This window comes from Lagenorhynchus albirostris, chromosome 11 (assembly GCF_949774975.1).
Source record: "Lagenorhynchus albirostris chromosome 11, mLagAlb1.1, whole genome shotgun sequence".
Classification (NCBI taxonomy): Eukaryota; Metazoa; Chordata; class Mammalia; order Artiodactyla; family Delphinidae; genus Lagenorhynchus; species Lagenorhynchus albirostris.
In genome coordinates, this window is record NC_083105.1 from 77,622,024 (window position 1) to 77,639,966 (window position 17,943).

General features: G+C 36.3%; 1 protein-coding gene across 1 annotated transcript in view; it reads right to left on the reverse strand.

Annotated features, from left to right (window-relative positions):
- The window catches only part of FGD4 (FYVE, RhoGEF and PH domain containing 4), a 204,901-nt gene that overhangs the window by 4,062 nt on the left and 182,896 nt on the right, over nucleotides 1-17,943 (reverse strand). The window contains exons 12-17 of the mRNA XM_060166600.1: nucleotides 15,668-15,698; nucleotides 15,358-15,450; nucleotides 14,891-15,016; nucleotides 10,263-10,403; nucleotides 7,391-7,531; nucleotides 5,097-5,274 (exon numbers count right to left, since the gene is read on the reverse strand). Of these exons, the coding sequence (XP_060022583.1) occupies nucleotides 5,097-5,274; nucleotides 7,391-7,531; nucleotides 10,263-10,403; nucleotides 14,891-15,016; nucleotides 15,358-15,450; nucleotides 15,668-15,698 (710 nt within the window). The remainder of the gene's footprint in view (nucleotides 1-5,096; nucleotides 5,275-7,390; nucleotides 7,532-10,262; nucleotides 10,404-14,890; nucleotides 15,017-15,357; nucleotides 15,451-15,667; nucleotides 15,699-17,943) is intronic.

A 17,943-nucleotide genomic window follows, 5' to 3' on the forward strand; every position in this document is an offset into this window, starting at 1 on the left:
TCATAAAATGAAATGCTAGTTTGGTACAACAAACAAGAACCTCCAAAGTTTTATATACAGACATGATTGCTAATGAAGGGAGACACCCCTCCCCAAGCGATACATTTCAACATCCATACAATGTGTAATATATAATGTAATTCTGTTATCATAATGGTCCCCATAGACTATTATGTCTCTTCCCAAACCCATATATATATATATACATATATATATATATATATATATATATCACTCTATGTATTTGGTATTTACTTATTCAAATATGCTACAATATTTCTTGATTTAATTTCTCACTAAATCTACCTAATCACACTAATTCAATCTATAATGAATTTTAGGAAGGGGTAAACATCATGTAACTCTCAGTGACCCCCCAATGAGTTAAAAACTATCTTGTAGAAGCCATGTGCTATTTCATCTCAAAAGACAGAAAAGACACTATTTTCTGCCAAATGTTCAGTCCATAAAGTAGAATACAGACCATGATTGACTTTAGAGGGATTTTTTATGTCAGTAAACAGTGCAGAAAATAGTCCAATAGAATTATTTCTTTTTTTTAGGTCTAAAGAAAAAGTAATGACAAGATACTAGTGGTATAATTTAGAGGGCAAGGTGAAAGGCCCAGGTGTAATGGATCCCATCAGTGTGCAATTACATAGATTTACATCTTGTAGTTTATATCCCTCTGCAGTTTAAGTGTTTTTCATTTATCTTAGCATATATTGCTCTGATTTGGAGTCCAAGGGACTCTTTCTGTCCACCTCTCTGTCTGTTCTTGCTTGTTTCAGTTCCTAATCTTATTCCTCTCTACCACATCAGTAAAGAAAGCAAAGTTACCCTTTCATGACAACATGATTACAGGGCATACATAAGAATGAATTATACTAAAAATCCATGTACATAATTTATGTTAAAATATTTAAGTTAAAAAGAATACTTTCTATAAAAATTTCATTCTTACGGAAAAACAGAATTGGAAATCAACATTGCTTTTACATATATACATGTATGCATAAAGTCAGAGAAAGGGTTTTAAAAGTATATCTAGTGGTCTTTTATATATCATACTCCTATTTTCTAAATCTGGAGACTCTATAGTAGATAGTAATATGAAAATAAAAGCAATTTGATTTTACTAAAATTGGATGAGAATGAAAAAGTAACATGATCCACTACAGATGTCCAGTATAGTCCTAAGAATAAGAACAGGTTAGCCACAGATTTTATATTAATATATTCTTGAAGAATACAAAAGTTAAGAATGAAGACATTACGACATTCTTGCCTTTTGAATTAATTTTAGCTTATAAATACCATGTGATTAATCTTAGATCCGCTAACAGGAACATTATGTGATGTAGAAAGATTTAATGTATTTTCTACTGTGCATTATAGCAAGGATACCTGGAAAAGAAAAAAAAAAAAAGAAAAAAAGACCTTTGTTCCCTAGAAGTTTATTTGCTCCTGTTGGTGTCTTTTCCTCAGGATATATCCAGCTCAGGAAAATCATTATTACATATGCTCAGAATAAGAACTTAAGGCTTTGAGTATAACCAGAAATGAGATCTAAAATTTATAGGGGAATTTAGATCTGTTTCCTGTTTCCACAAAGACAATAAAAAGTGTGGTAATTTAAAAAAACTGTTGTTGTTGTTGTTTTAATTTGGGTAGCTTACCCAGTGAGTATAAGTACACCAAGCTATATTAAACTTCATGGAAAATGAAATGTGTAGTGCAGATGTGCTTTAACTGTTTTTAACCACCCATACATACCCTTTGCAAAAAAAAAAAAAAGGCTTTAAAAAACTTTAAAGTAAAATAAAAAGGATTTTGATGGTTACTTGAATCCAAGGAATAATGTTGTCCCTCCCCCACCCCACCCCCCGCCACATATACGTTCTTTTCCCTGTACTGAGCAATTTGAATCACAGTATCACTCCTAGGAGTTAATTTTCTATACCCTTGTGGCTAGGAACATTCACATTAAAAGTTCAGTGTAAAACCTACCCTGTAGAGTTTTATTGCTTGCATACATAATGGCATTATAGATGCCATTATTACAAAAGTGGCTGGTGGCATTTTTCATTATTGGGTCCCACTTAAAACCTGGAGATAAGTCTGCACTACATTTCATTGGTAGACTTTCAATAAAGCAAAATTTATGTTGAGAAAACTGGAATGTTTTATAAAAAATAGCAGTTTTATCAAAGAAGTATTTTGTTAAGTTTAGAGAAAGGGCACTTTAAAAAAAAGATGATTTAGAGAAAATAAAGAATAAGACCAGAATGGAATGTTGGTTTTAATAGTAAAACAACCAATTATTTTTCTAGGTTCAATTTGTCATGACTGCTCAGGTGTCTCAGAAAGCAAAAGACAGATTATTCTTGTAACCAGACAATCACATTTTGAGGTCTTTTGGTTGAGTGTTTCTAAATGGCTAAGAGTATTCCTTTGCCTTTCTCCAAGTAAAAGCATTCATGATTCTTTAATAAGAAACAGGTAAGGCTGCTTCATTGCTTCTCTTTGTGCTTGGCAAAAGAACATGTGGAATGTGAAGATGGTGACTGGACAAGCAGAAATTCTCTTCTAATACTAATATTTCTATTTTTTAAAACAAATTAAAGATAATGTTAAGAGCATGATAATAAATATTCTCTTTACATGAGTATTCCTTAAATAATCTAAATTAAATAACATTTGATATTTATTGAGCCAAAGCTTGAATGTGTTCATGTTACTTCCATTCCAGCAGAACTTATTTGTAGGGCAAGTGTAATCTTCTTGTTGTTCAAAATTGTTTTCAAAAATAATCTGGCTCGTAAATCTTCTAATTGGCTTTTACATTTCCATTTTTCTATCCACATTTACAGAAGTCACCTTCTCCTGTTAATCATTCTACATTTTTATTGCTTCTCTTTTCTTGAGATTAAGAAAACCAAAGCATCACCTAGAGCCGTAGTTCAACCTCAATAACCACCCCTGAACACAAACACACACACGGTTGGCAACTAGAAAAGAGAATCAATGTAAAAAATTAAAAATTTGTCCTTAATTTAATAGGGCCTAAGAAGCTACCTTTATCTTTTTTTGGCTCTAAGTATTTGGTTTAATGTTGATGGATCATGGCTGGTGTTCCTTTTACAGACGAAGGCAACCTAATCATGCCCACTATAATTAGTTTATCTGCTCCTTAGGGGTGTGGGGGGAAAAAAAGAGATACTTCAAATATTTCTTAAAAAAAAACAGGGCCTGAATAGATGTGTGGCAATCTCAAATTCTGAGTGAAGCTAATCTACATTTAAGGTGTAATCCTCAAAGGCCGAGGATAGTGGGGCCATTCTTGTCGATTTCTAGCAGACAGATGCATTAAAAAGTGACAATATTTGGAAAATGACAGAGTAAATGAGAAAAACAAAAAAAGAGAGAGATATCTAATTTTGAGGAAAGGATGAACTTAAATAGCCAACTTAATGTGAGATTTTAATCACAATTACAATATAATAAAAAGCAGCCTTTGTGACAAGGAATCACATTTTGTCTATTAAAATTCCCCAGAGGATAAAAGGGAAAAGAATGCTCAAACTGTCGTCAATCATCTTGTACCCCCCAGAAAAACCTGCCATTAAAATATTGCTTTTTTATATTGTATTTTTCCCCACTCTTCTTTAATGAGGTGGTTTAAAGAGTTGAGGATAAACTTTCTTAATTACCTATCCATCCCCCTCAATCATAGGTTATCCCATGTGAATTTTGTTTCATATCTGACAAACGAATAGGCCCACACAGTTATCTTAAGTGTTAATTATATATAGTCCTCATTTAACCACAATTAACAGTCTTATGGGAAAGAAAAACATAACAATAAATGTAGTTTCCATATGTCCCAGTTCTGTGTAAGGTCAGGTATCTTGTACATGCTGATATTAACTGCTGCAACAATTAGAGGATTGTAAAAGGTAAAATAACCTGTATGACTTGACCATCCCAGTGACCAAAATGCACTTATCTCAGAATAATCAAGACTGAAGCATTAATTAAACCCTCATCTTATATTTAAGTAGGTATTATTAGCACCTTCAAAGAGAGGCACTGTTTTAAATAGGCACAGAACAAAGAAAAATAGTACTTTAAAAATACTGTTGGAATTCACTAATATATCCCATGCCACATAAATTACAGCTTTTTATTATAAAAATATCAAGACCCTTAGATGTCAATCAGTTAAACATAAATCACCAAAAACATTTCTTAAGTTTAGAACACTGGTCAATTCCAAGATAAAACATGCTGTGTATTTAAAAAATAAATTAGAGACAAATATGAACCTAAAGTTGAAGAGAAAAGCATGTATAATGTGTGTGTGTATATATATATATATATATATATTTGTATTTAATACTATATATACATAATTGCTATATACTTAAGATATTTTATTCTTAGAAGTATTTCTACAAAAACAAGTATCTTAATAAGTTGAAAGTTTGAATACCAACAATTTGTTCTTTTTCTTTTGTTTTAAAAGAATGTACATCATTTATGCAGCTTGAGCTTTATAAACTAAATTAAATAAGTTAATAGCCTAAACTGTCCCTGTATTTTTTATTTTTAACGTGGATCTATTTTGGCAACATGGAGGTATATCTTTCAAACTGTTATAAATCCTACATGTGTAAGTGAAGACATTAAAGGATTTCTTAAATGAAAGTGGCCTTTTCTAACCTGAAGTGATAGAATTGACACCAGTTTTTTCCAAGACAAAAGTACATATTCAAGGAATAGCTCATTAAAAAATGCTCTATTTTTCACATTATTTCAAACTTTATGGGTAGAATGGCTCTACACATTAATTTCAGTAAGAGTACATAAACATAGGAAAATAGTCCCCCCAAAGATGCATTTATGAGCCTGTATTTTTCAACATAAAGTGCTAAGAGATGAAAAAGGAGAGCTGAGAATGTTTTGAGCTGTAAATCTTGAGACCCCCCTCCATACTGCAGTAGGCCCTGGAACTCAGCATTCTGATTTTCTCTTAGGTTCAGGATGATCGTCCAAAGTGGCTGGATGCTTACTAGGGCCATCTGGCGTCTCACCTGTGACAGCTAAAAGGATGATTTTCAGCCACTTCTGTTTCAGTTCTTCACTGTCTGCAGCAAAGCTGTGCACAGACTTGGACTGGGTCAGTTTGAAACTGTGTGGCAGGTCTGCACTCCTCAGCATATCATCCACAATGTAGCCCAGGAGTGGAATAGTGGCCTGGGCTCTGACATCCTAAGAAAAAAGCATGGTACATAAAGAAAAAACATGGTGAGATGTGATCCGGCGCCCACTAAACCTCCTTTCTTACAACCATTCCACAGACTCGCACTGTGAACTCTCCATGGAGAGAGATGGGGATCCAGTGCTTTTAGCACAGTGCTTGTGTATGAGGCCACCCGTAACGTCACCTGAGTGAACTGATGAATGAGTGCTGACACCTAAATCAGCTAGAGTTCATTGACCCCACACCTCTTTCCCTGTGAGGGAGCCCATTCAGTTCTTCATTCAGTGTAAAAGGGAAGAATAGTCATCTTACTGTACAAAACCAGCAAATGTTAATGATGATTTCATTATCAAATGCAGTTCTATTTGTTGTTTCATTCATTCATGCATCAATTTACTTATGGACAGGAAAAGAATGTAGGAAAAACAATGAAACAGAATAAAAAACCAAACAACCCAATCAAAAAATGGGCAGAAGACCTAAACAGACATTTCTTCAAGAAGACATACAGATGGCCAAAAGGCACATGAAAAGATGCTCAACATCGCTAATTATTAAAGAAATGCAAATCAAAAGTACAATGAGGTTATCACCTCACACTGGTCAGAATGGCCATCATCAAAAAGTCTACAAATAATAAATGCTGGAAAGAGTATGGAGAAATAGGAACCCACCTACACTGTTGGTAGGAATGTAAATTGGTGCAGCCACTATGGAAAACAGTACGGAGAACAGCTCTAAAAATAGAGCTACCATATGATCCAGCAATCCCACTCCTGGGCATGTATCCAGAGAAAACCACAATTCAAAAAGATACACGCACCTCAATGTTCACTGCAGCACTATTTACAGTAGCCAAGACATGGAAGCAACCTAAATGTCCATCAACAGATGAATGGATAAAGAAGATGTGGTATATATACATACAATTGAATATTAGTCATAAAAAAGAACGAAATAATGCCATTTGCAGCAACATGGATGGACCTAGAGATTATCATACTAAGTGAAGTAAGCCATATAAAGACATATATCATAAAATAAATAAATTTTAAAAAAGACATATATCATATGATATCGCTTATGATATATATGGAATCTAAAAGAAAAAAAAAAGACAACAGATGTACTTATTTCCAAAACAGAAAGAGACTCACAGACACAGAAAACAAACTTTGGTTACCAAAGGGGAAAAGGGGGTGGGAGGAGGGATAAATTAGGAGGCTGGGATCAACATATATACACTACTATGTATAAAATAGATAACCAACAAGGATCTGTATAACACAGGGAACTATACTCGATATTATGTAATAACCTATAAGGGAAAAGAATCTAAAAAAGAAATATATATATATATATATATCTGAATAGCTGGGCTGTATACCTGAAACTTACCCAATATTGTAAATCAACTATATTTCAATTAAAAATACATACATACACACACACACATATCTCAGCATTTTTAGTCTATTTCTAAAATAAAGTTTTACTAGCACTTAATGTAGATATAGGCTAAAACACAAGAGGTACATGAAAATTTTTATATGTTTCCAGGTGAGTGCACAATTGATTTAAGTGTTGTTGGTTTTTTAAGCACAACACGATCCATAGTGCCTGGTGCATGTCTGCTGTTCCCATATATTTATCTCAGATCCGTTCACATAAGGTCTCAAAAAATTGTTATTGGATAATGTTAATCCAAGGTTGATTTAAATTCACCTTCTCACATTCCTTTCTTTTTCAAGTATCCCTCCATGCAGGAAAAAAAAAAAGGCTTACTAATATTTCCCATCATTAAAAATGCTCCTTCTTCTTGCCTCTCCCTCTGATTCAACCTCTTCTCCCCGTGCCCTTTCCTAATTCAACTCACATTTTCTCAAACCCACTAAATAGGAATGAGAGAAGGGGGCAAATGATTCACAAGCTGAAGAAATTATTGGCTATAGAAGGAATCAGTCTAAATAAACTTGAATTTTAGTTACTTATTATTTTTCAATTATAATGAAAAATAGTGAAACTGTGTGAATTCTCTTGTTCTATAGAGAAGTAATGGAAGGATTTTAAGTTCAGTGTCTACTGGCCTCCCTCCGTCCCTTCAGAAAGATGAAGTTTAGATACCTGGGGGGCACCATACATGTACAGCACAAGAGGGTCTTGTTTGGGGATCACACACCAAGCTTTCTGCCAAGGTTTTGACTTTTCCATATATTGAAGAAAACTGCACACCACACTGTTTCCAGACACTTCTGCAGATTCGATCTAGAAAATACGATGGAAAGAAGCAGTGAGAGAGAGTGAATGAACACAAAATGAACCAGATAGAGAGGTAATTCAACTTAAGGTAACATTCATAAATTACAATGTGTTTATATAAAATGTCTCCTGGGATTGTCTAGAGAAGGTTCATCTGCAATTATTATTTAAACATTCATCTAGATCCATGATGAATTAAGTCAATTTTAACTGTATTACCAGACCTGTAATTTAAATAAAATTAAACATTTATTGACTGCTTACTATGAAGGCACTTTTCTTAGCTCACTACTTATATCATTTAATCCTCACACCAACACCAAAAAGTTATTACTTGCATTATTATGAGGTTTAGAGATGAAATAGCTTTCCTAAGATTTAGGAATTGGTGTGCTCGGATTTGAGTCTGGACCCAGAGTCTGAACTCTTAGCCACAATGCTATACCAACGTCACTATGTAAGAATGCAATAGCAAAAAGGCAAATACTTACCAGCAACCTTTGTTCTATACCTGAGATAATTTTAAAGTTTTTTAAATTGCAATAACTCTTTGTGGAGCCATGTACGGTTTTCTGCTTTGTCTCCAAATACGTAAATCACTGGCTAAAAAGGGAACAAAACTCTTTGACTAAATGATGGTTTCTATTACACATATCATGGAAAGCAACTGGTTTGCATCTATTTTCTATCTCTCAAATCCAGTGTCATCCACTGAACAGTGCTGGTTTGCAAACTGCTTTGCTACCAGTTCGAGATAAGCACAGAAAGCAAGAGTAAGCATTTAGAAACTTTTATAGCAATCTGACTTGTGATGATACCCAAGCACATAATTGTGTATTTTACAAAAATACTGAGCTGTGATGGTTTAGAAAGTAAAACTGGCCCTTCATCACAGATAGTTTAAGAAGCATTGACTGGCAAACAATGGACTGCTAGCCCACCACCTGTTTTTATATGGCCTGTGAGGTAAGCAGAGTTTTTACAGATGACCATTTAAAATCAATCTGATGATCTAGAGTACGAAAACTTTGGACTCCAACTAAGTGAAATGTTATCTCCCCTCCCCCAAAGGAATTCCATACTTCTTATTACCATATTACAAAAATTATACTAAATTATTACTTTTAAATTTGTCAATAAAAATTTGAGAAAATTTGTTTTCTCTCTTGTTTTAGAAGTAATATTCTCAGTTTTGCCTTTCAGCTTGCAAAGACTAAAATAGTTTCTCTCTGCCCTTTTACAGAAAAAATTTGTTGATCCTTGGTCTAGAGGACATAACAAACTAGTTGTTATGAGTAAGTTTCAAATATATATGTATGTGTGTGTGCATATGCACACATCCACACTTATCTTCTACTTACGGACTTCACACTATAAATACATTTGATTAAATGTGTTAACCTAAAAAGTAATTGATTAATTTTCCTCTAAGTACAGGTTTTTCTAGAAAACTACCTAGAGATTTTTATTTCATAGATACAGCCTGAAATGCACTTCTTAAAACAAGTTATTTGACTCATTATTCTATGCCAGTCTCATCCATTGCTGCTGTTCAGTCTTTCGAGACTGTGTTTCTGGAAGCTACTGAAGCATGTCTTTCCACCTTCCCTGCCAGAGAAAGTCCACTCTGGTCTGCCATACAAGCAACATCTATATCCTAGAAGAATGCAGAGTTATAGTTTGTGGGCCTGTACTTTAACCTCAAGTGGACCTTGAAGTTTATGATCCTTCTTCAGTTAACAGAAATGACTTTTTGTATGTTTATACAGTGTAGGGTTCAATAAACACTCATTGATTCTTAAATAAATTGTAGAAATTCTTAATAAACCAAGTATGTCTATGATTTTAGATACATAAGAGTTTTTTTTTGATACATAAGAGTTTTGATCATGAGTTTATTCTTCACATAATTCCAGGCTATCTTGAACTTTCTGTCAAAAAGCCCTTATTATGTAGTTTATTACTTATGTTGTTAATATCTTTGGGTGTAAAACTTATTTCAGATACTAGTCGCATTACAGTTCCTAGGTTTGGGAGGTCTGAATTTATCTAAAACATGAATCAAACTTACTTGTGAGACATTTCAGTAATATTTCAACGTAGTTCTCAGATTACTGTCACTGGCCATTAAATGATTCTTTTAATGCAATAAGTTGGAAGAGTTTTTCAGGTAATAAGACTTTAATCTAAATTTTAATAATATCATACAGTATTTTCAAAGCCAATATGATGAAACTGAGAGAAAAGCTTTCCTCTTAAAAAAAAATATATAGTAGTAAGTTGGGCATTAGAAGAGATGTCAATTAATACTCTAATATTTGACCACAGCTACCTTCACAAAATCAATACACAATCAGCCCTCCATATCTGTGGATGTAGAACCTAAGGATACGGAGAGCTGGCTGTATCACGCCACTGTATATAAGAGACTTGAGCATCCGCGGATTTTGGTATCTGTAGGGGTCCTGGAACCAATCCCCCGCAGATGCCAAGGAAGGACTGGATTTACTCTCAAATGCACATTGGTTAACATAGCACTGTCCCTCATCTTTCTGTACAACTGAGCATGACCGCAAGAGTCAGCAATAGAAGAAAAATATAAATCTTGCTCATCATAGTCCAAATTATTAAATACTAAGAGAAATAACAAAATATATTATTTGTATTCTTCAGAGTTAAAAAAATTCTGTTTCTAGTATAAAAATCTGAAAGATATCCAATATTTAATATTTCATACCTCTAAAATTCCTTTTCTTTTCTTTTCTTCACTGTCTGTGAATCCACTTATTATCTGATAACAGTCTTTACAAACTTTGCTCAATTTACCACCATCATACTCAAGTTGAGCTTTATAATCAGAACACTTCCAACAAACCACCTTAAATTAAGAAAAAATAAAGAAGAGTGAATAATCATATTTTAAAAATAACAAGATTTAAGCAATAATCAGTTATAGGTAATAATAAATGAGAAAAAGTTAAATGTAAAGGGCAAATTTTTATCAGACTAACAATATCCCCATGAACATTTGGAGTATTTGTCATGTATTATAATGCTGTTTGTGATGGGCTCTGCTTGCTCATCCTTCTCTTCCTGGCCCTAAAGGTAGGAGCTCTTCAAAGGCTTGGTCCAGACCATTACACTTCATACCTCTGGACGTTTTATATCTTCCCCAAGTGAATTCATGGTCTACCTTGCTCCCAGCTTTCTCCTTATCACACTTCGTCCCTCCCAACCTGTTCCCCTCTCAGAGTACTCTCTATCGCTGGAAATAGCACAGCCTCCTAACCAGTTATGGCAAGTCAGAAACCTAGGAGTCATCCCGATACCTCTCTCTACCTCACCCCATAGATTCACCATGTTATAAAGTCCTGCTGATTTTATCTCCTAGATATTTTTTCAATCTGTCCATTTTTCTACATCTTCCTTGCAATTACCTGAGTCCAAGCTATCAATGTCCTGGTTTGGACCATTATAGCCTCACGACTGGTCCTTGTAGCATTCCTACTGGAGTCCAGGCCACTACTCTAAGATCCCCTCCAAGCTATTTTCCAAATGGCATCAGATGCTTCCTTAAAAATGCTAATCTGATATATTTCTCTTCTATTTAAATTTCTTTAAAGTCTTCCCTTTGCTCTTGGATAAGGAACAAATTCTTAACCATGGCCTATAAAGTCCTGCATGATTTACCTCTCTTACTCTATCTTCAGTGACACTGGCTTCTTACAGCTCCTAGAGTGCTCTGTTCCCTCCCTCTCTCATCTCTGCTTCAGTGAGTTAACTCTTGCTCATCCTTCAGATACTGACTCAAATTTCACTTCCTCAAGGAAGACTCCTCCAACTTCCAGAATACAGCCCATCTCTTATCACTGTGCTATTAAAGTTCCATGTGCTTTTATTTTTTTTTTTAGAAGATGTTGGGGGTAGGAGTTTATTAATTTTTATTTATTTATTTTTGCTGTGTTGGGTCTTCGTTTCTGTGCGAGGGCTTTCTCTAGTTGTGGCAAGCAGGGGCCACTCTTCATCGCGGTGCGTGGGCCTCTCACTATTGCGGCCTCTCTTGTTGCAGAGCACAGGCTCCAGACGCGCAGGCTCAGTAGTTGTGGCTCATGGGCCTAGTTGCTCCGCGGCATGTGGGATCCTCCCAGACCAGGGCTCGAACCCGTGTCCCCCGCATTAGCAGGCAGATTCTCAACCACTGTGCCACCAGGGAAGCCCTCCATGTGCTTTTTGCATGCACTGATCACAATTTGTAATCATATACTTGTGTGATTTTTCGATTAATGTTTGTCACCCTAACTAGGCTGTAAGCTCTATGAGAAATTGTCCTTGTGTATTTTGCTATTTATAGTACCTGTTTAAAAAATAACCTTGCAGTTTAAAAAATTATCTTCTTGGGGACTTCCCTGGTGGTCCAGTGGTTAAGAATCTGCCTTCCAGTGCAGGGGACGTGGGTTCAATCTCTGGTGGGGGAACTACAATCCCACGTGCTGTGGGGTAACTAAGCCTGCGTGCTGCAATTACTGAGCCTGCGCACTCTAGAACCCATGTGCCACAACTAGAGAGCCCGTGCACCACAACTACTGAACCTGCATGCTCTGGAGCCCACATGCCACAACTAGAGAGAAGCCTGCGTCCTGCAATGAAACATCACACATGCCACAACAAGTATCCCGCGTGGTGCAACTAAGACCTGATGCAGCCAAATAAATAAATAAAATTATCTTCTTGCTTCTAGAAGAATATTTTCCCTCATTTATAGTGGACAAACTATATTTAAGAAATTAAATATTAGTAAAACTTTCGGTTTAGATTCACATCATGTAAAATTCATAATAAAAAATTGTTCATTGTTTTCTCATACTTCCAATGAAATTACACTAGGATTTAAAATTAGACATGTCTGTAACTGCAAATTCATATCAACTAATATTTATTTTCAAAGTATGTCACAGTACATTCATATTTTTGTTTGTTTACTGAAAGCAAGTATGTCAATATCTGAAATCATTTCAAGCAAACTCAATGAGAGATTTAAAAAAGTCTTACACTGAGGGGGGAAAAAAAAGATGTTTGCTATCAATTTGATTTTGATTATAAAACTGTCTCACTGAGTCAAAACTTAGGTAAAAAGGAAGAATAAATCTGCAATGTAATTGAGAATAATCTGAATGTACTATCAATAAAAACTGTTGCACGAAAGCATGCTAATAATACATTCAGTCATGACACTACAATGCCTACCCTTCTCTATGCTTATGTGTTGCTTTTTAGAAGAAAGTATTAATCTTCAACTTGGTTTACAAGGCCCTCCAAAACCTACTGCTACTTCTCTCCAACTTCAGGTCATGCTTTCTTCCTTCTCACTCTTTCCATATGAAACAATTCAATCCCTGAAAACCTGTCAACTGCCTTAGCTGGCTTGAGTTGCTGAATCTTGTTAGAGATATTTCATTCCATTAAATGGACTAGTGTGTCCTTTTAAATTTATAACCATAAACCTCTAATAGGCATCTTTGTTTCTTTGGTAGGCTCATTTTTTCCTGCCCAGAGACAACTATTACATACTTAGCTCTCTTTCTCAAATCTCCCCCCTCCCTCTTACTTCCCCCTTCACTTTCAGATGATGACTCTTCCTCATACTTCAATGAATATATAGATATTATCAGACCTAAATTCCCTCATTTCCCACCACCAAATCAAAAACACACCCACATTTCCACTCATCTTTCCCTTTATCCTTTCCGTTATAATGGAGGGAAGTTTCCCTCTCCCCATCAAAAGTCTGAACTTCTACTTAAGCTATAGGTTCCATCTCATATTTTCTCAAAGTCATTGACTCCTTTGGTTATTATTTATCTTCCTATTTCTTAGATTGCTCATTATGCTCCAGCTACATGACCTTTTGGCAGTCTCAAGAATAGATCAGGGCTTCCCTGGTGGCGCAGTGGTGGAGAATCTGCCTGCCAATGCAGGGGATATGGGTTTGAGCCCTAGTCCCGCAAGATCCCACATGCTGCACAACAACTAAGCCCATGTGCCACAACTACTGAGCCTGTGCTCTAGAGCCCGTGGGCCACAACTACTTAACCCACGTTCCACAACTACTGAAGCCCGCATGCCTAGAGCCCATGCGCTGCAACGAGAAGCCACTGCAGAGAGAAGCCCATGCACCACAACGAAGAGTAGCCCCCACTCACTGCAAATAAATAGAAAGCCTGTGTTCAGCAACAAAGACCCAATGCAGCCAAAAATAAATAAATAAAGTTATTTTTAAAAATAAAAAAATTGGGCTTCCCAGGTGGCACAGTGGTTGAGAGTCCGCCTGTTGATGCAGGGGACATGGGTTCATGCCCAGGTCCAAGGAAGATCCCATATGCCATGGAGTGGCTGGGCTCATGAGCCATGGCCGCTGAGCCTGCGCATCCAGAGCCTGTGCTCCGCAACGGGAGATGCCACAACAGTGAGAGGCCCGCATACCGCAAAAAGAAAGGAAGGAAGGCAGGAAGGGAGGGAGGAAGGGAGGGAGGGAGGAAAGGAAAGGAAAGAAAGAAAGGAGAGGAAGGAAGGAAGGAAGGAAGGGAGGGAGGGAGGGAGGGAGGGAGGGAGGGAGGGAGGAAGGAAGGAAGGAAGGAAGGAAGGAAAAATTTAAAAATTAAAAAGAATAGATGAAGCTCTATCTTACCTCAGGGCTTTTGACATACAACTCTCACTGCCTGAATGCTCTTCCTGCCTTCTTTCTTTTTTGTTTTTTTTTTGCGGTACGCGGGCCTCTCACTGTTGTGGCCCCTCCCGTCGCGGAGCACAGGCTCCGGACACACAGGCTCAGTGGCCATGGCTCACGGGCCCAGCCGATCCGCGGCATGCAGGATCCTCCCGGACCCGGGCACGAACCCGTGTCCCCTGCATCGGCAGGCAGACTCCCAACCACTGCACCACCAGGGAAGCCCCTGCCTTCTTTCTTATGGTTAGCTCTTTCTCACCTTTTAGGCATCAGCTTAAATATCAAACGCCTCAGATAGGTCTTCATTTTTCTAACTAAAATTGGTTCCAAATCCTCTTCCATTACCGTTATTCCCCATTTTAACTTCTTGATTTCTTATTGTATTTATAGTCATTTGAAATGCTTGTCTGTTAATCTGGTCTGTTTTCTCCATTAGAATGTGCGCTCTGTGAAGCTGGCTACCATTTTGCTTACCAGTTTTTCTCCAGGACCCAGCACAGTGCTTTGCATAAAGTTATCACCAACAAAAGTTTATCAACTAAGTGATTTACTGAATGATTTCTTTGTGTTTTTCCAAGTTAATGATTTTACAACACTTATATAGTGACTAACAACCTTAATGACCAAGAAAGCTCACATACATGTCCACATGCTCGACAATGATGCCTTCTCCTCGTCAGGGCATTAAAAGGCTCCTTGCATTTCATACACATTGTAACTTCATTATCTCGGATCCATCTTGGGGCTCTTTTTCCTAGCTCAGCAGTCTAAAAAGGAAAGAGATTCAATTTTAATGGCAAAAACTGTCATTTCCATCCATCCATCCATCCGTTCATTCATTTATTTATTTTAAAAAGAATTTTAACAACATTGCTCATACCATGTTCTGAAACTCAAGATCCAGAAAAAGAGAGAGAAAAAAAAAAAGTTCAAAGACATTGAAGCAGCATGAAAAGGCACTCTATTGTATTCATCTAAGAAGAAATGAGATCCTGTCCAAATAGCCAGTTTTGGCAATGCAAAGGGAAAAGACTGGGTAACAAAATAACTAGATAGATCTTCTGCAACTGCAAAGAGAAAAGAACTTAAAGAATTTAATTCAACTTACAGAAACCTCTGAGTGAATGTCATTATCCTTGGCAATTGCATTTCTGAAAGTTTCATGCCTCTGATGGAAAGCATCAATAGTCTCTTGAAGTGCCTAAAATATACATGAAATTCAAAGCAGATATTAAAGTATCACATGCAAATTAATAAAAACACTTTATTAAACAAATATTTAGGATGGAAATCACCTTAAAAATTAAATGACCTTATCCTGATGACTACAATATGTGCATAATACAACAATATGTGCACATCTGGTACACATACAGAGGTTACCACAAAACAAAAATGAAAATAGAAATCAGGTTTACCTTGATCCATTCTTCTTTGTCTTGCTCAGAACTAAAACAAACAACAATGAAAAATTAAAGTGAATAAAGAGAACATTAATGAGTTATACCTGGTGCATACAACTGTATTTATGTTAGTCCAACTTTCTGGAAAATTCAGGGATGTCCAAGAAGGAGTTATAATAAAAATTAAACAGAATCTCTGGCAATTGAACAAATGAATTCATAAACATAGTTTTATACCATCCACTTACTTTGGTACACATAACTTTTTTTTTTTTTTTTTTTTTGGTACACGTAACTTTTGATGGAGAGAGTTAAGTTTGGCTTCTATTAGTTTAACCACCATCATCTAGTTGTATATATCAGGTATCTGTAGATCTAGCATTATACTAGATATAGGCCTAGTCTTCCAATTCACCTTTATGAAAACACATGAGGCTTTGAAAGGCTGCTAGTCACAACCCATCTTAGAAAAGATTGCAATTATCCTTGAGACTATAAATTACCTGTGTAAAGCCTTAGGGAGCTATGTAACATTTCCTTTGGTAAACAATTTAATTCTATTTTGCTAGGCTTCAGGCAATACCATACCTAATTCATTATAGATAAAACACAACGAAGATTTAAATGCCTGTAGGAAGGAGGTTTCACAGATTAATGAACCCCAGTATTTAATAATTTTCTGTTGGGAAAAAATTTCCCTTTTAGCAGACTTTGTACTCAGTAAGATCTCCAAACTGAGGGATTGTGAAGAGTGGGCTCTATTTGTTTGCATGTATTTGGTAGGCATGGGCTAAGTCTGAGTCCCTGTCCCAGCCTGAATGTCACATGCCACAGTCCCACAGGTATCACATATGTATAAGTCTGTGATCATACCATCCATGTGACACCATCCATCTTTCTCACAAAAACTGAGTATCATGATGTGCCAGGAATACTGCTGGAATCCGTGCATGTCAAATGTAAGATTCTGCTTATATTTCACCTGGGGATCCTGAACCAAGAACCTTGGTGGGGGCAGGGGCTTTAATCTTGCCCCTCAAAAAAGGTTTCTCCCTAATGCTATGCCCCGCCCCCACAAAATCAGCTCTATTGCTCTGGAAGCATAGTTATTTGCTAGCTGCTTTTAGCCTTTTAAATGCAAAGTAACTTGACAAGTCTTTAATGCCTTTTGTTTTACTTTCTCAATCATGGCAGATTTTTAAATTTACTCCTTTGTTTAATTTACTCATCACTATATTTTTATATCCATTTAGCAATAGAAAACCATTGAATAAAAACTACATAAAATAATTTTGTTTCAAAAGTTTATATTCTTTTGAATATGGAAGGGGAGGCAGAGTGTGAGAGGTCAGTCTTCAGGCTGACTTATTTAATAAGAAAAGTAGAACATTTTTTTCTGTGTTGGCTTCAGAAGTGAATTCTCTTTAAATATCACCAAATATATACCCAATTTGGGGTCCCATGTAATCCTTCAGACTTTCTGAGAATTTCAGTATTTGTCTACATTCTTGAGAGAGTCATTATAGACCAGAAGATAAGTAATCACACTTCATTCAGATCTTCAATTCATCATATAATCATAAATACAACTAAAGCAATGAGATTAGGGGAATAAGAAATTTAAGGAAAAATGAATGTGTTTTCAGTACTAATTGGAATGTATCCAATAGTGCATATTGGAACTCTACAAAATGATAACTGCCTGTACTTAAGAAAAATTTTCATGAATCAGCCCCATCCTGAAGCAAAAACAGCCCAACCTGCTAATGGAGGGGGGCTGGAGTCCGTCTCAACTCAGGCAACCCAAGAATCCTTGATAATCTCTCTTCTGCTGTTCAGACACATCTCTTGGGTTTGCAGATTTGGAACTATGCTGATATTCAGAGCCAGCAGAACCTTCATTCATCTGTAATGAAGACTTCTATGATGATCAGAACAATTGATGAGTCTTCTCTGTGGCCAGGGCCAATCATTCAGGGAGTCAACCACTGAGTGAGGACTTAGGTCAGGGGCTTCCAAGTACAGTAACATAAATTGTTCTCTTGGGTTTGATGGCTGGGGTCCAAATCCCACCATGATAAAGTAGGAAAACCATAACATCCAAGCCAAGTCCTCCACCATTTGAACTCATGCTTGAAATGCTGCCTCCTAATCCTCAGGGCAGCCTCCTGGCAGCTCCCTAAGTAATACAGCTTCATTATATATTTTCTGTGGGAAATCAAAGAACTGGCTAGGTATTTCTTCAAACTTTCCTAACCTGCCACATGTTCCATATCTATAATCACCAATTC